This window comes from Stenella coeruleoalba, assembly GCF_951394435.1.
Source record: "Stenella coeruleoalba genome assembly, chromosome: 1".
NCBI lineage: Eukaryota > Metazoa > Chordata > Mammalia > Artiodactyla > Delphinidae > Stenella > Stenella coeruleoalba.
The window spans coordinates 111,399,059-111,424,950 of NC_137169.1; the positions used below are offsets into that span (position 1 = coordinate 111,399,059).

The following is a 25,892-nucleotide window of genomic DNA, read 5'->3' on the forward strand; positions in this document are numbered from 1 at the left end:
AGGGGCAGAGCCAGGGCGGGTATCAGGTCACTAATCCCAAATCCAGGGCCCTCTCTTCTCTGGAGCCTGCACTGGGCCAAGACCCAGTGGGGCCCTGGGCAGAGGTGAGGCCAGCCTCTGGGCAGGAGGCGCTGAGGACCAAGGCCAGGCTGGCCCTACTAACCCCGCTCCCAAGCACCACACTGGGACCACCTGCAATGACGCTGGGGTTCTGAAAAGCTAATTCCAAGCTAGCTAGGAAGGGTGGTTCCTGTGAAGCCCACTGCTGGAAGATGCCCAGCATCGCCCAATTCCTGCAGGGTATCCCCCTGGGATCCCCGCCGAAACCCTCAGAGCCGACACACTCAAGACAGAACTCATCATCTCGACCACCTCCCGGGGCTGCATCTCCTCTACAGGCAACACGGCCCTGCTCTCCCCACCCCATCACGCCAGTCTGTCACCGTGTCTTGTAAATGGAAAGAGTGGCCAAGTACTGAGCTAAGAACTTTACACCTGTGTCCTTATTAATCCTCTCTCACAACACCCCGTGGGCTGAGCACCATGACCCCCATTTCACACATGTACAGGCTGAGGTTCAGGGAGACTGGGCAACTTGCCCAAACACACAGCCTGTCAGCACCCGAGCTGTGATGTGAGCCCAAGCGGAGCTGGCTCCGGCACGCTGCCGCTATTCCACCCCTGTCTTTGAAAACGAGCAGGAAGAGGGTGTGTTCCATCTCCCTCGGGCCTGGCAGGAGGCCAGCGCTGAGCCCTGTGGGTTCCAGAAGGAAAGCCCCCCAGCCAGGGCGGCTGGTGCCGGCTGGTGTGGGCACTGTGCCACCCCGCCCTCTGGGACTGGCAGGCTGTTTCAGTGCTCACAGCCTCCCATCCTCCAAGAAGGCGTTGGTTTTGAGCAGAGCAGTGAGGGGATCAGGGCACAGTACTCACTTTGACCCTCACACACCACATCCAGGGTGGAGAAATGTGAAGCCCCCCCAACATACTACCTACCTCCCTAAAGCCCCCGCCTCCTCCTCCATGTTCCCTCCCTTTGCCTCCAGCCTGGTTCAAGCCTTCACCTCTCCTTCTGTAGAACTATTGCAATAACCTTCTAACCAGCCTCCCTGCTTCAAGCTTCCTTCTTTTAGAAACAATCCATCCTCTCCCGGGGCTTGATCACGCCACTAGTCTGCTCAAACACTTTCCATGGCTCCCTGTTCCTTTAGACAAAAGTGCAGACTCGGGCCTCCCTGGTGGCACAGTGGTTGAGAATCTGCCTGCCAATGCAGGGGACACAGGTTCGAGCCCTGGTCTGGGAAGATCCCACACGCCGCGGAGCAACTAGGCCCGTGAGGCACAACTACTGAGCCTGCGCATCTGGAGCCCGTGCTCCGCAACAAGAGAGGCCGCGATAGTGAGAGGCCCGCGCACCGCAATGAAGAGTGGCCCCCGCTCGCCACAACTAGAGAAAGCCCTCGCACAGAAACAAAGACCCAACACAGCCAAAAATAAAAATAAATTAATAAAAAAAAAAGTGCAGACTCCTCTGCCTGGTGTGCAAGCCCCATGGGCAGCTTCCACGTCCCTTTCCAGTCTTCTCTTCCCAGCACTTCCAGGAAAACCTGCCTCCTTTGTCCCCCACAGAGAACACCAGGCACTCTCCAACTTTGAGCCTCTGCCCAAACTGTGCCATCAGCTTGGAATACTCTTTCCCTTTTGCCTCATGAAGCCCTCCCTACCTACGAAGCCTGCACGACCCCCACTTCCTCTAAGAAGCCCCCGGGGGTGAGGAGTCACCGGCATGCCCTCGTGTGACACCGCACCTCATTAGGGCACTTGTCACAGCCTGCCTCTCCTCAGAGCTGTGGCAGCCTGGCCACCCAACCCCCAACCACGGACTGTCCATCTCTTTGTCCCCCAGCATTTCCAGAGCCAGTGCCTGGCATAGAATGGGCTTCAGAGAAAGTCTACCCAGAAGAACTTCCTCAGACCTTCAACATATCAATGCAGATCCTTCCCTGACAGTGGGGCCTGTCTTTCCCTGTGGCCAGTCTTAAGCTCAGAGCAAATACTCGTTTCCTGAGGTGGTTACTGGGGAATCCTGGCCCACTCACCCCAAAAGGATTCTAGCGGTGCCCGGGCTGGCACGCTTAGCTGTCTCTCCCCTGCCTGGAAACCTGCCACTCAGCCGGCTCTGTCCCCCACTCACACAGCCCACAAATAATAGCTCTGCGCTTTCCTGCAAATTCCATCTTCCCAAATGGAGACTTTAGCTCCACCTGTTCAAGAAAACACAAAACAAGAAGTGAAACGGAGTAGGCCTGGGGAACAGTCACGTGGCCCTGCAGGGGCAGAGGGGCATCCCTGGGCTCCCCTCTCCTCAAGTATCATTCATGCACATGTACAAAGGCTCTAATCCCGCCACCTCCCCTTGGCCAGCACATCCCAGGTGATGGAGCGTCTTCCCCACGCAGACGCTCACTGTGTCCACACCACAGCCCACCACTGTGGACACCGCTGTCCCGTTTACACACGAGACCTGCAAGGATGAAGGACACAGAGACCAGACACAAGGACACACTCCCCCGAGTCGGGCTTCGAACTCAGGTCTTCCGACTCCTGGTCCAGAGCCCTTTATGACACAGGGCTGACCCTGAGAAAAGGGTAGGGGGAGAGAGGGATTAGAATGGCATGTCGAAGCTGATAAAGCAATCTCATCTGTTTTCTCATTTCTCCTCACAAGAAGCCTGTGAGAATGAGTCATCTAAAGCAGGGATTCCCAGCCCCAGAGCTACTCACACTGGGGCCGGGCAATTCTTTGCTGTGGGGACTGTCCTTTGTGTTGTAGGATGTTTACCAGCATCCCTGGCCTCTACCCACGAGATGTCTGTAACAGCCTTCCCCTAGTCTTGATGACCAAAAATGTCTGCGGACATTGCCAGACATCCCACTGGGGAGCAAAATCACCCCAGTTGAGAACCGCGATCTAAAGGCACAGGGCGATGGGGCTTCCCTGGTGGCTCAGTGGTTAAGAATCCACCTGGGGCTTCCCTGGTGGCGCAAGTGGTTGAGAGTCCGCCTGCCGATGCAGGGGACGCGGGTTCGTGCCCCGGTCTGGGAAGATCCCACATGCCGCAGAGTGGCTAGGTCCGTGAGCCATGGCCGCTGAGCCTGCGCGTCCGGAGCCTGTGCTCCACAACGGGAGAGGCCACAACAGTGAGAGGCCCGCATACCACAAAAAAAAAAAAAAAAAAAAAAAAAAGAATCCACCTGCCAATGCAGGGGACACGGGTTCGAGCCCTGGTCCGGGAAGATCCCTCATGCCACGGAGCAACTAAACCCATGTGCCACAACTATTGAGCCTGCGTTCTAGAGCCCGTGAGACACAACTACTGAAGCCCGTGCGCCACAACTACTGAGCCTGCGTTCTAGAGCCCGTGCACCACAACTACTGAAGCCCATGTACCTAGAGCCCGTGCTCTGCAACAAGAGAAGCCAGCTCAGTGAGAGGCCCGCGCACCGCAACAAAGAGTAGCCCCCGCTCGCCGCAACTAGAGAAAGCCCACACGCAGCAACGAAGACCCAAAGCAGTCATAAATAAATAAATTTTTTAAAATTATAAAAATAAATAAATAAAAATAAAGGCACAGGGCGAGATCCCAGCCTCGCGGAAGGCAGGAGACTCCCCACGGTCTCACTCTCCCCCATTCAGGCAGGTGCTTCCTTCTCCTCTACCCATACTCTCTGCTCATCGGGCATCCTCAATCCAACACTACGACAGATGTTCCCTTCTGCACCATCTCCCACTCGGGGGGCAGAATTGGCCTGCCCACAGGCAATTCTCACATCCGTGGAAGGAAGAGGGGAATCAATATTTACTGAGAATCAACATTCACTAAGTGTCACATCTCAGAGCTAAGGTCACTCATTAACATCACTTCACAAAACCGCCCCGGCAGGCACCATCACCCCCATTCAAGAGACGCACTAACGGACTCAAAAATTAAATCACTGAAGTTTCACAGCCAATAAGGGTCAGTCTCTGGATCTGAACCCAGGTCAGAAGACCCGTGCCCAGCAGGCCTGGGTTAACAGAATGGAGTGGCCTTGGTCCACAGGTCCCAAGACCCTCACCCTCCAGGCCCAGGTCCCAGCAACGGACACTGGTAGGGGTGGGAGAAGACCTTCAAGGCCACTCCTGCCCCCTTTCCCAACTCTCCTCCCAGCTGGAAAGGGAGCAGGTGTGATGGCACTCGGCATGGTCCCTGAGAGCCCCAGGCACTCAGTGACACGGCTGGTGAACGTGAGGCTGGGGGGTTCCCAGGGGCCGGGCCTCTCCGCCTCCCTGGCTCTGAGACCTGGCGGAGGTCGCCCGCCTCTCCACTCCCTCTCCACCTGTAGCACGTTAATCCCTTCCTCCACATCCCTGCAGAGTTAAAGTGCTAGGAAATCAGGAATGCGTGTCTTCAGAGTTTTGTACTGTTTCAGTAACTTCCCCTAAAATTGGCTTTCCCAGCATGCTGGGGGAGCTTTTGACCATGTATGACTCTTTTTACTCATCATACTGCTCTGGGGTCCGCTAGGAGCAGGGAGATGTGACCTTGAAATATGGCTCTGACCCAGAGACCCTAGCAACTTCCAGTGACCTTCAGGGAGTAAGCACCAATGGTGCTGGAGGCACAGAGAATTTATCTGAAAGTTTTTAAAATTCAGCTGTGCCAAGAACTGCCCTTGGAATGGGAGGGGAGCCATCCATCCGTATGGTGCAGGGGTTCGGGCAGAAGCCTGCCATGCCCCAGGCCTCTGACCTCCCACAGCCTCAGGGCACAGGCCACCCACATTATACCAAAATGGACACATCTCAAACCTAGCAAATCCAACCCCAAACTCTCACCTTCTCCCCAAAACTGCTTCTCCCACAGTCTTCTCCAACCCCATTAATGGAAATTCCATCCTTACGTTTGCTTGGGCCGAACTCTTGGCCTCATCCTTGACCTTCCCCTTTCTCTCCCACCTCCCCCACTGCCACATCCCTGCATCCAGCTCATCAGGAATGCCTTCCTTCCCAAAATTCCAAGGCTCCAACCACTTCTCACCAACTCATTGCTACCACCTGGCTCCGAAACACCAGGACCCCTCACCCGGATTGTGACCACGGCTTCTTAACCGGGCGCCTTTGCCCCCACCTCTTCGTCTATTCCCAGCACTGCAGCCAGAGCCATCCTACTAAAACGTAAGTCAGATCTTGTTACTTCTCCACTCAAAGCCCTCCGTCTGCTCCCATTTCACCCAGGGTGGTAGCCAAACTCCTCACAATGGCCTACAGAACCCCGCAGTGGGTCCCACCTCCTCTCTGACCTCATACCCCCCAGCTCCCTCGATGCCCCCATCACTTACCAAGTCAACCTCACTGCCAAAGACCTGCGCTGTCCAACACAGTAGAAACTTGCCACATGTCCACTGAGGCCCGGCCATGTGGCTAGTGTAACGGAATTTTTTAATGTATATCATTTTCAATAACTTACATGTTAAAAATGATACTCCATTCATTTATCAGAAAACTTTTAAATATATTTGCAACAACCTGGGTGTGTGAGTCTACTTTTTTAACTGTATATTTTATGAGCTCTAAACACAGATCAGGTATTTCCAGTGAAGATTTAGTATCCAGTTGAGATGTGCTGTAAGATACACAACACACCAGATTTCAAAGACTTGTAGGAAAAACAGAATCTAAACTATCTCAATAATTTTTTACATTGATTATATGTTGAAATGGTAATGTTTTTACTATATTGGGTTAAATAGAAAATATCACTAACATTAGTTTCACATTTCTCTTTTTCTTTTCTCTAATATGGCTACTGGACAACCTAAACTTCCAGATGTGGCTTCTATTATATTTTTACTGGACAAGGCTGCCCAGACCATGTCAGGCATAATGCCGATCCAGTGCCTTCACACTGCTCTTTCCTCTTCTCCCGTGGCTCGCTCACTCCCTTGCCTCCTAAACATCTTTCATCAGTTGTCGCCTTCTTAGTAAGATCTTCCCCACCTATTTAAAATCATAACTCTTCCCTCAGAACTCCCTGCCCTCCCATCCCACCTTTCTTTCTCTTCGTATCATTTACTGCTATCTAACAAAAAGGATAATTAACATATAGTTTATTGTCAGTTTTACCTACTAAAATGTAAGTTCCAGACTGACATGTACACACTGCTCTATTTTAAATGGATAACCAACAAGGGTCTACTGTATAGCACAGGGAAGTCTGCTCAATATTATGTAACAACCTAAATGGGAAAAGATTTTGAAAAAGAATAGATACATGTATATGTATAACTGAATCACTTTGCTGTACACCTGAAACTAACACAACATTGTTAATCAGCTACACTCCAATATAAAATAAAAAGGTTTTTAAAAAATCTCCAAAACAAATGTATGTTCCTACATATCGATAATTACCTTAATGTGAATGGAATAAATGCTCCAACCAAAAGACACAGGCTCACTGAATGGATACAAAAACAAGACCCATATATATGCTGTCTACAAGAGACCCACTTCAGACCTAGGGGCACAAACAGACTGAAAGTGAGGGGATAGAAAAAGATATGCCATGCAAATGGAAATCAAAGAAAGCTGGAGTAGCAATACTCATAGCAGATAAAATAGACTTTAAAATAAAGAATGTTACAAGAGACAAGGAAGGACACTACATAATGATAAAGGGATCAATCCAAGAAGAAGATATAACAATTATAAATATACATGCATCCAACATAGGAGCACCTCAATACATAAGGCAAATGCTAACAGCTATAAAAGAGGAAACTGACAGTAACACAGTAATACTGGGGTACTTTAACACCTCACTTACACCAATGGACAGATCATCCAAACAGAAAATTAATAAGGAAACACAAGCTTTAAATGACACAATAGACCAGATAGATTTAATTGATATTCATAGGACTTCCATCCAGAAACAGCAGATGACACTTTCTTCTCAAGCACACATGGAACATTCTCCAGGATAGATCACATCTTGGGTCACAAATCAAGCCTCAGTAAATTTAAGAAAATTGAAATCATATCAAGCATCTTTTCTGACCACAGTGCTATGAGATTAGAAATCAATTACAGGCAAGAAAACCTAAAAAGCACAAACACATGGAGGCTAAAAAATACGTTGCTAAAAAACCAAGAGATCACTGAAGAAATCAAAGAGGAAATCAAAAAATACCTAGAAACAAATGACAATGAAAACACGACGATCCAAAACCTATGGGATGCAGCAAAAGCAGTTCTAAGAGGGAAGTTTATAGCAATACAAGCCTACTGCAAGAAACAAGAAAAATCTCAAATAAACAATCTAACCTTACACCTAAAGGAAATAGAGAAAGAAGAACAAACAAAACCCAAAGTTAGTAGAAGGAAAGAAATCATAAAGATCAGAGCAGAAATAAATGAAGCAGAAACAAAGAAAACAATAGCAAAGATCAATAAAACTAAAAGCTGGTTCTTTGAGAAGATAAACAAAATTGATAAACCTTTAGCCAGACTCATCAAGAAAAAGAGGGAGAGGACTCAAATCAATAAAATTGAAATGAAAAAGGAGAAGTTACAACAGACACCACAGAAATCAAAGCACCCTAAGAGACTACTACAAGCAACTCTATGCCAATAAAATGGACAACCTGGAAGAAATGGACAAATTCTTAGAAAGGTAGAACCTTCCAAGACTGAACCAGGAAGAAACAAAATAGGAACAGACCAATCACAAGTAATGAAATTGAAACTGTGATTAAAAATCTTATAACAAACAGAAGTCCAGGTCCAGATGGCTTCAAAGGTGAATTCTATCAAACATTGAGACGAGCTAACACCCACCCTTCTCAAACTCTTCCAAAAAACTGCAGAGGAAGGAACACTCCCAAACTCATTCTATGAGGCCACCATCACCCTGATACCAAAACCAGACAGAGATACTACAAAAAAGAAAATTACAGACCAATATCATTGATGAATATAGATGCAAAAATCCTCAACAAAATACTAGCAAACAGAATCCAACAACATATTAAAAGGATCATACACCATGATCAAGTGGGATTTATCCCAGGGATGCAAGGATTCTTCAATATATGTAAATTAATCAATGTGATACACCATATTAACAAACTGAAGAAGAAAAACCATATGATAATGTCAATACAGGCAGAAAAAGCTTTTTACAAAATTCAACACCAATTTATGATAAAAAGTCTCCAGAAAGTGGGCATAGAGGGAACCTACCTCAACATAATAAAGGCCATATATGACAAACCCACAGCAAACATCATTCTCAATAGTGAAAAACAGAAAGCATTTCCTCGAAGATCAGGAGCAAGACAAGGATGCTCATTCTCACCACTATTATTCAACATAGTTTTGGAAGTCCTAGCCATGGCAATCAGAGAAGAAAAAGAAATAAAAGGAATAAAAATTGGAAAGTCACTGTTTGCAGAGGACATGATACTATACATAGATAATACTAAAGATGCCACCAGAAAACTATTAGAGTTAATCAATGAATTTGGTAAAGTTACAGGATACAAAATTAATGCACAGAAATCTCTTGCATTCCTATACACTAACAATGAAAGATCAGAAAGAGAAATTAAGGAAACAGTCTCATTCACCATTGCAACAAAAAGAATAAAATACCTAGGAATAAACCTACTGAAGGAGACAAAAGACCTATACTCAGAAAACTATAAGACACTGATGAAAGAAATCAAAGATGACACAAACAGATGGAGAGATATACCATGTTCTTGGATTGGAAAAATCAATATTGTGAAAATGACTATACTACCCAAAGCAGTCTACAGATTCAATGCAATCCCTGTCAAATTATCAATGGCATTTTCCACACAACCAGAACAAAAAAATCTTAAAATTTGTATGGAGACACAAAAGACCCAGAATAGCCAAAGCAGTCTTGAGGGAAAAAAATGAAGCTAGAGGAATCAGACTCCCTGACTTCAGACTATACTACAAAGCTACAGTAATCAAGACAATATGGTACTGGCACAAAAGCAGAAATATAGATCAATGGAACAGGATAGAAAGCTCAGAGTTAAAGCCACATACATATGGTCAACTAATCTATGACAAAGGAGGCAAGGATATACAATGGAGAAAAGACAGTCTCTTCAATAAGTGGTGCTGGGAAAACTGGACAGCTACATGTAAAAGAATGAAATTAGAACACTGTCTAACACCATATACAAAAATAAACTCAAAATGGATTAAAGACCTACATGTAAGGCCAGACACTATCAAACTCTTAGAGGAAAACATAGGAAGAACACTCTTTGACATAAATCACAGCAAGATCTTTTTTGACCCACCTCCTAGAGTTATGGAAATAAAAACAAAAATAAACAAATGGGACCTAATGAAACTTGAAAGCTTTGCACAGCAAAGGAAACTAGAAACAGTACGAAAAGACAACTCTCAGAATGGGAGAAAATATTTGCAAATGAATCAACGGACAAAGGATTAATCTCCAAAATATATAAACAGCTCATGCAGCTCAATATTAATAAAACAACCCAATCAAAAAATGGGCAGAAAACCTAAGTAGACATTTCTCCAAAGAAAACATACAGATGGTCAAGAGGCACATGAAAGCTGTTCAACATCACTAATCATTAGATAAATGTAAATCAAAACTACAATGGGGGCTTCCCTCGTGGCAGAGTGGTTAAGAATCCGCCTGCCAATGCAGGGGACACGAGTTCAAGCCCTGGTCCAGGAAAATCCCACATGCCGCAGAGCAACTAAGCCCATGCACACCATAACTACTGAGCCTGCGCTCTAGAGCCCACAAGCCACAACTACTGAGCCCACATGCCACAACTACTGAAGCCTGCACGCCTAGAGCCCGTGTTCCGCAACAAGAGAAGCCACCGCAATGAGAAGCCCACACACCACAATGAAGAGTAGCCCCTGCTCACCACAACTAGAGAAAGCCTGCATGCAGCAATGAAGATCCAATGCAGCCAAAAATAAATAAATAAATAAAACTACAATGAGGTATCACCTCACACTGGTTAGAATGAGTATCATGACAAAATCTACAAACAACAAATGCTGGCAAGGGTGTGGAGAAAAGGGAACCCTCTTGCACTGTTGGTGAGAATGTAAATTGATACAGCCCCTATGGAGAACAGCATGGAGTTTCCTTAATAAACTAAAAATAGAATTACCATATGACCCAGCAATCCCACTACTGGGCCTATACCCCAAGAAAACCATAATTCAAAAAGACACATGCCCCCTAATGTTCACTGCAGCACTATTTACAATAGCCAGGTCATGGAAGCAACCTAAATGCCCATCGACAGACGAATGGATAAAGATGTGGTACATATATACAATGGAATATTACTTAGCCATAAAAAGGAACAAAATTGGGTCATTTGTAGAGATGTGGATGGACCTAGAGGCTGTCATACAGAGTGAAGTAAGTCAGAATGAGAAAAACAAATATCACATATTAACGCATATATGTGGAATCTAGAAAAATGGTACAGATGAACCGGTTTGCAAGGCAGAAATAGAGACACAGATGTAGGAAACAAACATATGGACACCAAGGGGGGAAAGCAAGGGTGGTGATGGTGGTGGTGGTGGGATGAATTGGGAGACTAGGATTGACATATATACACTAATATGTATAAAACAGATAACATAAGAACCTGCGGTATAAAAAAATAAAATAAAATAAAATTCAAAAAATATATATATATGTTCCAGAGGCCAGGGTTTTTTATCTTTTATGGTTTCTTTGTACTATATCTGTGGTGTCTAGAACAATGCTGGCACAAAATAGATGTTCAATAACTACTTATTGAATGAATAAAGTTACGTATTTTTCGGCCTGGCCTCCCTACTCTGCTAGAAATTTCTAAAGAGCAGTGCCAGGCATACAGTTGTTGCTTGATATATGACTAGTAGGCTGATCTGGGGAAACAAAGGCAGCTCAGCTGAGTCATGGCACAGAAGACAAAAGCAAGAACCAAGGGTCCTTGAAGTGGACCCTGTGTCTCCTCCCCTCTGCTGTCCAGGCTCCTCTCACCCCATCTCCAGCAAAGCTACCCATCAGCCCAACAGCAGTGGGTACTTCAGAGGAAGGTACATTTCCTTTCCTTCCTATCGATTTTTATTCTCCCAGTGAGAAGACAAATCTGTTTCCCCTCCACCAGAAAGCCTCGAGCCATGGCTACTGACATTATAGTAATTAAATCCCTGCTGCTAGGAGGGTTCAGAAGCCGAACAGGCCTCATGCCAAGGGCTGGCCTGCAGGGAGGGAGGCTGGCCAGGAGGGTCTGTCTCAGCCATCTCCTGATAGTGAGAAAATCCACTTAGCCACAGTGCCTTCACGGGTTTTCACTCCTGGGTAGGAAGATAAAACCTCTCCAGCTGGACTTCCCTGGTGGTGCAGTGGTTGAGAATCTGCCTGCCAATGCAGGGTACACGGGTTTAAGCCCTGGTCTGGGAGGATCCCACATGCTGCAGAGCAACTAAGCCAAGCCACAGCTACTGAGCCTGCGCTCTAGAGCCCACAAGCCACAACTACTGAGCCCGTGTGCCACAACTACTGAAGCCCACATGCCTAGAGCCCGTGCTCCACAAGAGGAGCCACCGCAATGAGAAGCCCACGCACTGCAACGACGAGTAGCCTCTGCTCGCCATAACTAGAGAAAGCCTGCACCCAGCAACGAAAACCCAATGCAGCCAAAAAATAAACAAAGAAATTTATTAAAAAAAAAAAAAAACACCTCTCCAGCCCACCCCCACCTCCACAACGCACCCACCAATCAGCCAAGCGCTCCTCACTCCGGGCATCACAGCTTTCTTCCCCTTCACTCCTTAATTCCATCTGGTCCTCATGATCCTCATCCCTTAAAATGGCCAGTGGAGAAATTATCATCATCCTCAACCTCACTTCTCCCATTTTCCAGATGACAAAACAGAGGACCAGAAACCAAGTTTCCTCAATCCTAGTCCAGGGCCTTTCTCTTCGCCCACAATCTTTACTGGCGCTCAGCATGGGCCACAATCCATGTCACATGCTTTCCATACAGTGGTGCCTCATTTAATCCTCAGAACTGCCCCAGAAGTAGGGTTAGGATTAACGCCCAAGGAAGTAGAATCAAAGCACTGAAGCAACTTACCTAAAGCCACACGTGACAGTCAGGATTCAAACCCAGCTCTGTCATGTGGAAGCCTGTTCTCCTAACGCCAAGCTATGCTGCCATATATAAGAGGTGGGGGGCCGCTGGGAGACAGATACAAGGGAAGATGAAAGAAGTGAAGGCGAGGTGAACCCGCAGGGAATAGAGGGCGCGGGGGGGGGGGGGGGGGGAACAGGCAGAAGGAATGGATGACTCAGCCAGATTGGCGGGTCAAATCCAGCACACGTGTGTGGTTTTGTCTCCTATAAAACTCTCATCATACCTGTCATAACTTGGTCAATGCCTGCCTCCCTGACCAGCCTGTGAACTCCGTGTCTTGTTAAGTATTGAACCCCGAGAGCCAACCTGGCACCTGTCGACCCTCATGAATAGTTATCCACAAAAGACCAAGGGCTTGAGAAGCAAGGGGTGGCGGGGTTCTGGGATAGACATGGAGTGGGACCAACAGAGGAGAGCGGGGCAGGAGGCACTGGAATGCGCATGAAACGGGATGGGCCCAGGAAGACGCCTGCTGGCCAGGCCGGCAACAGATGATCTGGCCAGGAAGGAGCACAAGGTCAGCGACTCTATCTAGTCCTCTGGGCTTTGGTGACTAAGTCTGTGTTTGGAGTTTTCAGATTATACAATGAGAAAATTAACGATAAGAACAGCAGGCACTTCCCCAGCCCTTTACCATGAGCCCAGCACTGGGTCTTGTCTCATTGGCTCCTCATGACACACATCCTCATCCCTATTCACAGATCTGGAGACTGAAGCTCACGGAAGTCAACTTTGTCATCTAGGTTGTACAGCCAAGAAGCTGCAGAGCTGGAACAAGAACACCAAAGCATGTCTGTTGACTGATCAGCTGACCCCTCCAGAGCCTGCGGGAGACCATCCTCGGCCCCAGAGCCCAGCCTTCCCTGTCAACGTACCCAGGGCTCATGGAAGTTCAACAGGCTTCTGCATCTAAGCTGAGAGCCTCCCCCTCCCTCTCCTCCCTCTCCTCCCTGCAGAGCTCAAAGCATCCACTGAGGCTCTGGTAAGGCTAGTGGGACCGTGAGGGTGGCATAAAACTAAAAGGGGTGGGGTGGGCAAGGGGGGAGAGAACAAGAACAGCTCTTTTGGTTTGAAAGAGCCCCAAGCCAGGAGGTGATCTGCAAAATCATGTGTTCAAGCCCCAAGTCCACTACTTGCTGGCTGTGAGACCCTGGGCAAGTCACCTAACCTCTTTGATCCTTGGGTCGGTCATCTGTAAAACAAGGATTGTTGTGAGGATTAGACGAGGAGAGGTGTGTGAAAGCACTAGTTGTAGGCCCTTCATAAATGTTCATTTTCTTCTCCTCCTCCATTTACCCCTTTTTACACTCCTAAGAGTTGCTTTGGAGTCATTTTTATGGAAGGGGAAAGAAGTACCCATTTTGTGAGAGAGGCACATTCTGCCAAGCAGCTGAGGACAGAAGCATGAGAAATGGTCCCCTCCACCCAAGAGGAAACCCTCATGACTCAACCTCCATCCTGGACTTGCTCTTCACTTACATCAATTTCATTTCACTCTTGAGGGATCTTTCCATCACTGGCACACGGCGTGGACCAGTCTGGTGTCTTGTGCCAAAATGTCCTCCCACCCGGCTCCGCATCATTACTACCCCAGGAGCAGCGGAGAGCATCTTGGCAGAGCTGAACGCCCGTTCCAGCCCAGAGCAAGAGAGGCAGGGAGTCATGGGCCCAGCTCTAAGGGTTTCTACAAACCCATAGCCACCGAACTCTCAAAAGAAATAGCATGGCAAAGCCTGCCACGGACCAGCATGGACCAAAGAGCCCCCGGGGGCCAGGTCTGTGCCTAATTGAATCCTCCACCTCCACCCTCAGCAAAAGGAATTATAATCCCACTTTCCAAAAAAGGGGCCACTGCTCAAGGCCATACAGCTCAATAGCACATGTCCAGGATTTGAATCCAGGTCTGTGTTGAAAGTCTGAGCTCTTTTAGGAAGAGGCAGAGAAAAACACATTTCATTGAGGAGAGACCCCTATAGCTGACTCACATCCTTAAGGGCACAGACCTCTGCACTCCTGGAACCTAGACTGGGGCCTGCCACATAGCAGGTGCTCAGTGGGACTAAAACCCAGAATTCCTGGATTCCAGCTGCACCCTTGCCACTCACAATGCTGAGTGGCCTTGGACAAGTCACATAACTTCTCTGGGTCTTGGGATCCTGTAAAGAGGAAGATGGTCTCTGCCCTGCCTTCCTCATTGAGGTGGGAGGCCTGTACAGGGGCCGTGTCACCCAGGCTGGCACACCTGGTGGGCCCATGGAGCTTGGCCATTCAGGGAGGTATGGTACCACACCAGGCCAGATATGCCAGCAGCTGCCCCTGGAGGAGGCCTCCCCTGGGTCAACCCACCAATGCCATCCAGCTCTGGGCCCCTCCAAAGGCAGTAGCCCGACCCACAGCAACACGCCCTGCCCAAGCCCTCATCCTAGAGGAAGGTGACGTCACCCATGTCTGTGGCTCCGGGCATTCCCACATGTGGGAGCTATTCGGGGACTGACTGAGCAAGCCAACATCCTACCCGATGGAAGCCAGAAGAGAGAGAAAATGGCTAAGCCCCAATTTGTTAAAATCAGAAATCTTCTTAAAAGGGAGAAAAGGCTGTGCAAAAATCCCTGCTGGTGGAACCTTGCGAGGATGCAGGCAGGTGCCAACTCAGGCAAAGGCGCTAAGAAGAACTGCCATTTGTTGGCAGCCTGGGATGTGCCAGCCACTGGGCTGGCCACTTACCCAACCATTATCACGTTTAGTTCTCACCAGGCTGGTGAATGCCACCCTCTCCATTTACAGATGGGGAAACTGAGGCTCAGAGACTCTGAGTCACTGGCTTTATGGTCACCCAGCAGCACGGGGCTGGGCCAGAATTAGCCCCCAGCGCAGTCTCTTCCCCACTCCCCACGGTTAGCCAGCACATCACCTGTCTCCTCCCCCTCCCTGTCTGTGGGATGGTCCTGGCCAAGACCCCCAGCTTGCTGGGCTTCTCCATTTATCAACTCAAGCTAAGCATCAATGATTCTGAAGATGCTGGCTGGCAGGCCTGGTGCCCATGAGCTCTGAGGGGCAGGTACCAGCCCATTCAGCCCCCGTGGGAGCGTCCTGTAAGACAGCTTTTCTGTTCATTTGACACTGAGCACAATGCCTGTCCTTTAAGAAAAATGCCCAACAAGCTGACTCAAAAATAACAGATGCCAATTTGCATATTATTTCACACATCATTTGCATGTTGTTCATTTAGTGTTATCACGGCTCTGCTCAGAATACAACTCTGGTTACCTTACAACCAGGCCTTGCGGAAAAAAAATGGCCTCCACGCAGGGCGAGTCCTGATCCCCTGGTACATCCCTCCCCAACCCAGCTGCTCTTTATGCTCCTTGGCGCCTGGTTGGGAGAGTTAACACCTGCCAGCGCAGAAAGGACAGGGAGAACCTTGATTCACGAGCCCTCACAACCTTTTGAATTCAAGACGGTACCCCACCGCAAGTCTTGAAGGAAAAATTATGTTCTCTTGAAGACATGTCAGGAAAGCCTTAGCAGTCTTTGCTTGCCCAGTTCTGTCCCAGGAAGGCCTCCCGGCTGGCCCTCCCGCTGTCATCCGTGCTCTCAGCCTCATTCTGCCTGGTCATCGTGTGTCCCCCTGACCTTCCTCCGGGCCTCCTGGCCTGGCTCCCTGGGCTTATTTTTGTCCTCTCTCCACCTGTCCGATTTGCAGGTCCACACCCAACGAGCTGTGCCCAGGCCACAGATTGCTGACGCTGAGTGTAGAATAACTGGGTCCCATGAGGTAAGAAGGCTCCAGAAGCCCAGGCCAGGCCATCACTGCAGCCCCACCTTCCAGGGAGCAGTCTGCTTCCCTCTTACTTGTGCAGACACACCCACAGGGACCCAGGCAGAAACAGGACCGAAGGTAAAGCCATTTGATTTTAGGAGAAAGGGGGCATGTTCCACATGTGTCCGCCTCTTCCAGAGCCCTTTTCTACAGCCACCTGTGTGGAGGGTGACACATGCACCCGCGCCCTCCACGGCTCTCTGGGGGACTCAGGGCTAACAGCATCATCTTCTAAGCACTGCTCTCACAAAAGCAACAGCTGATGGGCTCAGTGTGTGCCCAGCTCTGCCCTGGGTGCTATGCTGTAGGCAGGGGCTGTGATTCGCTCTGAACATCTGAGAAACAGGCTCCAGGTTCAGGAAACTCCCTGAGGACCCCCCCTTAGGATGCTGCCGAGTCTGGATGCGAACCCAGAGCCCACGGCTGCAACTGCCATGCCAGGCCACCTCTGACAATCAGTATTGCCTCTGAGAAAAGAAGAGCAGCGGGTCTTCAGGGTCTGAGGGTGCAGAACTCTAGGAAGAACTCTGAGCCCCTGGCAATTACAGTTATCAACTAAATATTAAATCCCAGGCTTCCCTTTCCTCCCTACCTGTCCCTGTGGATACCACGTGGCGGGAACTCCAAGCTGCCCCTGCTCCATTCCCTACTCACTCTGCACCCTGTACCCTGGCTGCCAACGTTCTCACTCTCAGAAAGGTCCCCTGCACATGACCCTGCCATTTTGGTCTGTCTAACCCTGCAGGGGCCGCCTCACCTCCTACAGGAAGCCTCCCAAACATCCTGAATGACTGCCTGCTTCCTCAGAGCTCCCAACACCACTGCAGCCCAGCCTGGATGGACGGTGCCTGGGTGCAGGCCCAACACCCCTTGAAAACGGGAGTTGGAGGACCGTGGCTTGCTGTCTTGGTGATGGAACAGCAACAAATACATGTTTGATGGAATCAGAAAGCTTTGGAGCAGGGAGTTCAGCATCAGAGTCCAGCCCTCATTTTTAAGCTAGAGAAACAGAGACCCAGAGAAGTGAAGGGACTTGACAAAGGCCATACAACACGTCAGAAGCCAGAGGTGGAAGCACCTCCTGAGGGCTCCTTCAAAGCAGAGGCAGGCCTTTCTTTAACATTAACTGCCGCTGACACAGCTAAACAAAGCCTCACGCCGGGGAAGTAGGAAACTGGGACTCAAGGATGCGGAAGAAAGTTCTAGAAGCAGGGATGGAGCAGCCCTTGAAGGTTCCCTCACTCAAATCCCCAGCAGAGGTTTCTGGTGGGATTTGGAACAGAGAGACAAGCAAGGCACTGGGGACCTGAGCTCACGTTCTAGAACCATCTCTCCTCACACGGGCACCAGGAGTAGCCACTCAACCCCTCTGCAGCTCAGTTTTCTCATCTGTGAGATACTCTGACTGTAATGACTCCCAGGCCGAGGTGGGGACCCTGAGGAGAAACAAACATGGAAATACCTTGGATGTGAGATGCTGAGCCCGCGCGGGTCACCCCAATAAGTAGCCCTGCAGCCAGTGCTGGAAAGGGGAGAGGAGGGCGATGGGAAGCTCACAGGGGACCAAGAGGCCAGGGAGCCATGCGCGGAAGTGTCCCGGCCTGCTGGCTCTCAAGGGTGGAGGGGAGCCCTTCGGGGCTGCGTGAGGAGTCCTCCCGGTCCAGGCCTTCGCAGGGAGGGGTCTAATTCCACACCTTCCACCCTCTCAGCTTTGCCAGCATCACTCTGGGGCGGTATTACCAGGCCTCCAGGTGAGGAGGCATCCCGATGACGGACAGTGGGCCTGTCCACATCTCACCCTGGACCCAGGCTGCACCCAGGGCCCCACCCCCTTGCCCTGGCCACCCCCCAGGACACTGTCTCCTCTGGGTACCTGCACTGGCATCTCCCACCCTCCATCAAGCCGCTTCCTGCCTATCCTTCGGTAAAGTTCATCCCATCCCAACATTTTGCATCAAGGCTCTCATGCCCATAAACCTTGATTTGTCTCTTAAGAATGTTAAGCAATTTCTCCAGCAGCAGCAGGAGGCAAGGAAAAAGGCCTAAACTTGGGAGTCCAATGGGCCTGGGTTCTTATTCCAGCGCCGCCAGCCACTAGCAGTGTCAGCTTGGCCTCATGACTTCATCTACAAAGGGTGCCGTGACCACCCCCTACCTCCAGGACTCTCGAGGATAAAGCCGGCCCAGTGAGGCACAAATGGTCCCCTCCTCCCCCGCCCCATCACCCAGCAGCATTCGTGGCCCATGCAGTGCCAGGCCCAGAGATGAAGCACGGTGGTCCCTGCCCCCAGCTCCCCCTCCCTCCTTGCTCTCGGAGCCCAGCTGAGCTCCTGGGGGTGGAATGACAGGGTCGGGGGAGGGGGCACCCAAAAACCCATCAGCCTCCTCCAGACTTTCCTTACCAGAAAAAAAGGCACTAGAATTTTCCTCCCCAAAGCTCCCGAGAACAGTGCAGTCTTAGAATCATTATTTAAAGAGGAATAGGAGGCTTTCTTCTTTCTCTCTGTGCCTTTGGGGTTTTGAAAGAAAGAGAAGAAAAACAGCTACGAATGAATGAACGTGCTGGTCTGCCTGCCACTGAGCTGAGGAAGGCGGTGTTTCATCAATATACAGCCGCCCTCCACAACCCCTTCCTCTCTCTCTCCCTCTCTCTCTAGTACACACTCATTTTCTCCCCCAAATGTGCTTTACAAATAACTGCAACAAAACCAAACCTTTCGGTTCTGATTTTACATCTCTCTCCCAGCCTCAGCTTCACCACAGAGGTTACTCCAATTGCTTTTCATTTTGTTTTTCTTTACCCTTATATTTTTTAGAGCAGATCTTTGGACGCTGGCCTCACAAATCCCCCTTCCTGCAAGCTCAATAAGGGAAATACAAGGCCATCCACCAGCTCTCTAATTAGCCTGTGTAGCCGATAAATGCCCTAGCAATGATGCCAGGGCCGGAGCAGCAGGGAGCACTGCCCATGGGGAAGGGAAGTCCGGATGTATTATGAAGTCTTTCCCCCGGGACAGTTATAAATAGTGTCATGACATGCAAAGGAGAAGCATATATAAAAGTTATCTGTCCCTTCTGTGGGTTACAAACGTTTGGCTCATTTGCAGACTGTCCACAAAGGTTATAAATAGAGTCGCCACTACCCTGGGTGGGAGAGGGGCTCGTTTTCATGCTCCCAGAGTCTCTCTTGCCCTCCTTGGGCCAAGACGCTGGGTGTGATGATAAAATGTATGCCTGGGACCTTGGTGGCTGGCTCCCAGGCTCCTACCTCTAGCCAGTCGCTTATAAAGAGTCTCCTGCCTTCTGCAACCCGGTCCTGCATGTCATCCCACAGGGAGGCTCCATGCAGAGGAGTCTGACCTATTCCTACTTTCCCAGCATGCTTGAAACCACAGACACGAGTGCCCTGAGGCATCTGCTCCCAATCATCAGGACATCCCCCCCCCAGTCACCCCCCCACCCCAAAGCGGCTGCTGGGTCTGGCAGGAGGTGTAGACAATTCTCCCAGCAGAGCCCCGGCTGCTGCTCTGCCCTTCTGCAGAGAAGACCTCCATGACAGGGAGGGCAGGGGAACAGAAGGGCTGGGACCGGTGAGCCCACTCAATCATTCAGGCTGGAAGCTGGGGGTGGGCCTCTGTGAGGTCAGCAAAGAGATACAAGCTGGCCCTAAGGGGCCCCACTCTCTTGGAAGAGCGAACGGCCGATACAGAGAAGGCCGCCCTTTTCAGGGTGGCCTCCCACGAGGGGGCCCGAAGAAAGGAAGCCACGCATGGAGTAGACAGGGAAGCCCCAGCATATCCACGGCCCGGGTGACCCCAGCAACAAGGCCCCCAGGGGGAGCTGGAAGAGCGGAGGGGCAGGAAGTTGGTGGGGAGGGCAGGAGTGGGGCACAAGAGGGGCAGAGGATGGGCTCTACCTGGGCAGCGAAACTCAGACAGATTGTGAGGCCAGAGGTGGTTAAGTGGTTTTAGGTTGTGCAAAATTGGTGGAGACAGAGAACCACCCTGCTGCTGTCCCAGCATTTCCCAGCCTCCCCTGGGCTGACCCCACAGCCCGACGCCCGAGGTCCCTGAGCCACCAATGACTTGCCAGCTGGATGGGGGCACCAGCTCAGACACCAGCAGGATGGCAAGGTGGGGAGGGGGCATCCACAGAGTCCCCAGCTCTCTCTGGACTCAAGTGGAAAGAGCACAGCAGGCAGTGTAAGACCACAAAGTGGGTGTGCCTCAAACCAGCTCTGGAAGAAAATAAAGCATGCCAAGAAAGACTCCCCAAATCCTCATTCCTTAATCCTGACCAGCACTAATGTAGTAGAGACAATGCCACTAAGATTCCTCAACAGGACCTCTAGACCTGGCCTATGATGGTGGCTAAGGCCTCAAGGGTAAATCCACCCATAAGGAAAACACCTGGACGCTCATTCGGTTCGGGGATAACCCAGTAGCATCAGAAGCCACAGCCTTGGCGTGATCACAAACAGCTCTCCTCTTACCGCAGCCCATCTTCCTTCCCCATCATCACCTGAGGCATGTGAGAGCAGAGCCAAGGACCATTCCGTCCTGATTTCTTATCTCCTCAGGCTGGCTCCCTTTTGCATTAACTGACTATGCTCAGGGGTCATGCCATTTTCCTTCTCAAGAGAGCCAGGCCTGCATGGTGAATTCCTCCCCCAGTAACAGATATCAGCCAAAGACAGGCAAACAGGAAGGCCACAGCCCCGTGGAAAAGAGCAGAGAACTTCCCAAACCAGCAGCTCAAGCACAAGGTTAGCAGTCTTCATCATTTGGGGAAAAGAAAGTGTGTCCCTCTCCCCAGGGCCTTTGAGTGGGAACTGCCACCATCAGTGCAGAATAACCCAGTCTGGGTGGGGTGCCTGAGGCCACCCTGTCCACCCTCCTGCTTCCAGACCAGTTAGCAAAGCCAACCAGACACAGAGAGTCCTCCAGCAAAAGAGGCTGTTACCCATCCCTCCCCAGGGTCCACTGAACATCTGAGTTCCCCCAGCTGTTGATTCTTCATTCTGAACTAAACCCTCTTGTCACAACAGCGTCCGTTTTCTCTGCAAGGCTGGAGAACAAATGTTCACCTCCCCTACAACAGACCCATGCTATAGGTGGTTTCCAGTCAGAAGACCCAGCCCCATCTCAGAACTTCTCCCCTCCGAGATACAACTTCTCGCTCCACTGACAAGTCTTAGTTCCCAAGCTATCAAGGTCCCAACTAATTCTGGAGCCAGAGTTAGATAACAGAGGAAAAAGACATCTCTTTTCCTCTCATCTTCATCGTTAATAACAATAACAGTAGGTCCTGTATGGAGCGCCTTACACTAATTCACTCTCCCCACTTGACAGCTGCGGAGACAGGCTCAGAGAAGCTACATGGCTTGTCCAAGATCACACACTGGAGGTGGCAGAGCTAGGATTCAAACTTTGGTCTGCTTCTTTAAAACAATCCTATTTGCCCCCAGGAGGAGAGGGAATAGCTACCTTATCCCCTCCTGGGTCCACAGGGCCTGCCGCAGACACCCAGAAAATACTTGTTCCAATAATGACTCAGTGCCTGGATGGATAGAGGATGGAAGGGCTGGTGAGCGGGTGAGCCCTGCTCATCACAACCGATACCGACCCCAAGGTGCACAGGAGGTGGCCGCCTCACGAGCTGAGGCAGGCAGGACTTCCCGGGTTGCTGTCCCCTCCATTCTTCCATCAGCCAGAGGGTCATCGATTTAAAATTAGGCAAAGCCCACCCCTTGGATCACCTCACCCTTCCTTTGCGCCAGAGTCTGCTGTCTCCGGCTCTGGGAAAGCCCCTTTCCCTGAATACTCCATCAGGGAGGCACCTGCTCTAGCAGCAACCCTCCCGCCCCATTAAAACAAATGTGCACAGACCAATCCCACGCTGGGAGCTGTCTCTAGGAAGGGCCATTCCCCTAAGAGCTCTGACCACAGGGTTCACTAAAAGAGAGGGTGCTTGTCTTGCCCCCTCTCCCCATCCCCCCAGCACTTGGGCCTTCATCAGCTTCCCCCAGCAAGGGCTCCTGGTCCCCAGGGGGTGCCTGGAGGGAGCCGGGATTGTGCCCAGGGCAGCTGCCAGGCCTGCCGAGGCTAGCAGCCCCCTCTCCCGGAGCGCCCAGTGGGAGAAGGCAGCGAGCAGAAGGACCCGCAGATTCAGAGGCTCATTACAGGGAATGACTAAGTGAGCTGCGATTCCCGGGGAAACCCCACTCGCTCCGGCTCACAGAGGGGCTCAAATCCTTGAGCCGTTTAGACGAAGGCAGCTTCCAGGAGCTGCCCGGGGCTGGGGCAGTCCTCTGAGCAGCCAGGTCCCTGGGGGACCCTCCACCTGGAAGTCTTGATTCTGGTTATTCAGGTCATCTGACAGGTCTGCCCCACCCCTTTCCAGAGCGGGCAAATCTGCCCATCCTCTGCTCCAGCTAGCGAGAGGCTGGGAATGGGGGAAATCCGATCAGCACCTCCTAGGTTTTTGTGGCTGGATTTCAACAAGGAATGTGACAGTCTCGCAGCAGCTGTGCCCAGCCTGAAACAAGCTCTATTTGAAACCTCCAACAGCTGAACCCCTCCCAGCTACCCGCTGCCCAAAATGACAAATAAGTAGAGAAATCCAAACAAGCAAGCCTGCACACACACACACACACACACACACGCACTCACACCAACAAATTGGGGGTGAAGGGTAGAGTGGGAAAAAAATCCACTTGCCCAGTGACTCCCCAGGTCTCCAAGCCTTCAAGCTCGCAGCAGGAGGGCTCCCAGCAAGCAGAGCTTTGACAGAAACCCACCTTCCTCAAGCCCCACTCCCTTGGAGGACGCGATTTCCAAGCCCACTCGGGGAGGGAAACCCCCTCCTCCGTCTTGGGACTGGACAGAGGCTGGGGCAGTGGGGCCAGCTCCCCCGCTAAAGCCGTGCCGCCGTTCTTCATCGGGGCGCGCACTCACACACTCATCCGTATTTATCCGAAGAAGAAGGAGTTGGGGTGGGAGGGGAGAACTGGGGCTGAGCCGGGGGCATGAGCTCTCGGGGACTCCCAGGAAGCCCTGTCATCCCATCCGAAGAAAAGGCACTCCCCCCGACCCCAGCTGATGCCAAGGCGGCGCCCATCTGCTCTGCCCGGGTAACACCTGTAGCCATTTTTATCAGGGGATGTTTACAAGGCAGCAGCAGGTTTATTCTGAGTCCTCTTTCCTGAGAGAAAAGACCGCTGATTTCCTCCGCCTACATTTTTACCCCATGCCGCCAGGAGACTCAAGTCACGGGTGCTTTTCTATTTTGCCCTAAGTCTCTCAGGGATGAGGAGGGAAACAGAAACTTGGGAAGAGAGAGAGAAGACAGAGAGAGAAGGGACTGGCATGGAATCCCCACCACCCCCCCACCCGGACATTTATTTCTTTTTTATCCTCGGGAAAATGGAGTGGAGCAGGGAGGGGAGGAGAGGAGGGGAAGTCACAGGAACTGGCAAGCACATCAAGGCGGAGTGTAATTAATTGGTGCGTTAAGCTGCTAGGTTATGCTTTAGTACGAGTGAGCCAGGAGGAAAGATGATTTCTCAGAAGGGATTCTTTAATCCTCCCTAACACAGAGTCTACAAATTAGACACAGTGTGTGGGGATGTCCCCCCTCCCAAGGAAGCAAGGAATGAATTCTCCCGGGATTAAGCAGGAAAACCATGGGAAGTTAGAGTGTTCCATATAATTGAGCAAACGCCTCTCCCCAGCACCACCATCTCTCTCTCTCCCCCAATCTCTCTCTCTCTCTCCCCGCCCCCCCCAACTCGGCGCGCTCTCTCTCTCCCTCTCTCTCTTGCTACCTACATATTCCTTTTGTTCAAGGTATAAAGAGAAACTGCAGCCCCTACCTTTGAGTACAAACCCCAAGAGAGCTCGGTCTCTATCACCATAACAACAATTCCAAACATCCCAAAAATCAGAGCATAGTCACTCAGTCGCTTCCTCTTTTCAAACAGGGCCCTCCTGTGTCCCAGCTTATAGCCAATGTTTTGGTTTTTCCGCTTGTTGGCTTTGGGGAAGGTGGTGCTGCTGGCAGTGGCGCCGGCGTGCTGGTGGTTGTGGGCAGCATTGGGGTGATGGAGCAGGGTCTGGTGGGCATGGTTGTCCTCCCGGGAGGAGATGACGATCTCCGGGGGGTTGCTGGGGCTGAAGAGCTGGAGGGGCTGGCCCTCGGGCTCAGCCTCGATGAGGTTCCTCCGGGAGGCGCTGAGCCGGCTGAGGGGCTTCATGACCCCACCGCTGTACTTGCAGGAGCTCATGGCTATCTCTGTGAAGGGGTTGCTGTCCCGCCGGTGCACCAGGGGGCTGGCCTGCCGGTGCCGGCCTCCTCCACCAGGCCCACTTGTGGCTGTGGAAGTTGGAGAGTGGCCAAGCAAGTGGTCATTGAGATTGAGCTGGCTGCCTTGCCTGGAGGAAGGGTGGAGGATGACGGTGGAGTTGGATGAAGGGGGGCCCCTGAAAGCAGTGGGAGAGGAGTGTAGCAGGCCGGGGTGGATGGGCTGGCTCTGGAGTTGGGCGAGCTGAGACAGGGGATGCGGCTGCTGCTGCTGCTGCTGCTGCTGCTGAAGCTGCGGAGGCTGAGGCTGCAACGGGGGTCCTGGGGGCTGCTGGGGGGCTGCTGGTGGTGCTGGTGCTGGTGGCGGCGGCGGTGGCGGCTGCTGCTGCTGCTGCTCATCCCCGGAGGATGGACAGGGGCACTTGGGGTCTTCATCCAGGTCCCCCACCCCGGAGTCATGGAAGTGCCCAGAAGTGTCCATCTTGGGGCCTGGCTGGATTCCCTGCAGCACAACTCCCCACCCCAAAGCCACCCTCGTTCCAAAGATGTCCTCAAAGGAAGCCAGGCATCCAAGCTCCCCCACCAGAGTGTCTTGGCTCCAGTCCTCTCTCTTTGGCTTGCTCCGGTTCTCTGGGGCTGCCTGGAGTCCAGACGCTGCCACTCAAGAATGCATTGTACTGGGCAGGGAGGGAGGGCAGGAGGGGAGCTTGGAGAAAGAAGAAGAAGGGGGAAAAAGAACTCTGTCTCAGGAGGTGGTCCTCTAGGAGCGTGTGAGGCCAGGTTCAGCTTCACTCCTCGCTGGCTCAATAGCTTTGCTCTCCTCCTCCTGCCACTGTTATAGGGTAAGCCAAGCCCACTTATTAGCAGCCGGTCTCATTGGCTTGTCTTAACTCTCCAACCACCTCCTAACTCCGCCCCCCGCATAGGCTCCTCCCCGAAGGAGGGGCCTGCCGCGCTCCGCTCCCAGCCCCAGTGGCAGCGCAGCGAAGGCTGGGAAATGTAGTTTCCGCTCCCCACCCGGGAGCTGAGCAGCTGCCCTCTTTCCTCTGACAGGTATGGCAGAAAGCCGTCAGCGCACGGCGATACGAGATGTAAGCGCACGCGGGGCGGTGGCGAGGAGGAGCAGAGGTCCTCCTAAGGAGGGGAGCTGTGCATCCTGATGCGGGGGCAAGAAGCAGGAAGACAGTTATTAATGGTCAGGGTTTGCGATAGGTTGTTTCACACATATTATCCAGCTACATCCTCCAAACACGCAAGGAGGTGGGCATCGTGTTCCCATTTCACAAACTGATGCTCAGAGATTACTAACAACTTCAAGGTCACAGAAGCAGAGGGAACCCACATCCTCCTGACCCCAGGTAAATACTGAACTGCCTGCAATATGTGTGCAGGAGCATCTGTTATTTCTAATCCTCACATCAATCCTATGAAAATGATGTCATCCTTCTGCTTTTACAGATGAAACCCGTTTTTTAAAAAATCACTCAAGCACAGA

General features: G+C 51.1%; 1 protein-coding gene across 2 annotated transcripts in view; it reads right to left on the reverse strand.

Moving 5' to 3' along the window:
* The window catches only part of KCNN3 (potassium calcium-activated channel subfamily N member 3), a 177,297-nt gene extending 152,021 nt beyond the window's left edge, over positions 1-25,276 (reverse strand). For both annotated transcript variants that reach the window (XM_079925355.1, XM_079925354.1), the window contains exon 1: positions 23,970-25,276. In XM_079925355.1, coding sequence (XP_079781481.1) covers positions 23,970-24,878 — 909 coding nt within the window. In that variant the 5' untranslated portion in view covers positions 24,879-25,276. The remainder of the gene's footprint in view (positions 1-23,969) is intronic.
* Positions 25,277-25,892: the final 616 nt, after the last annotated feature.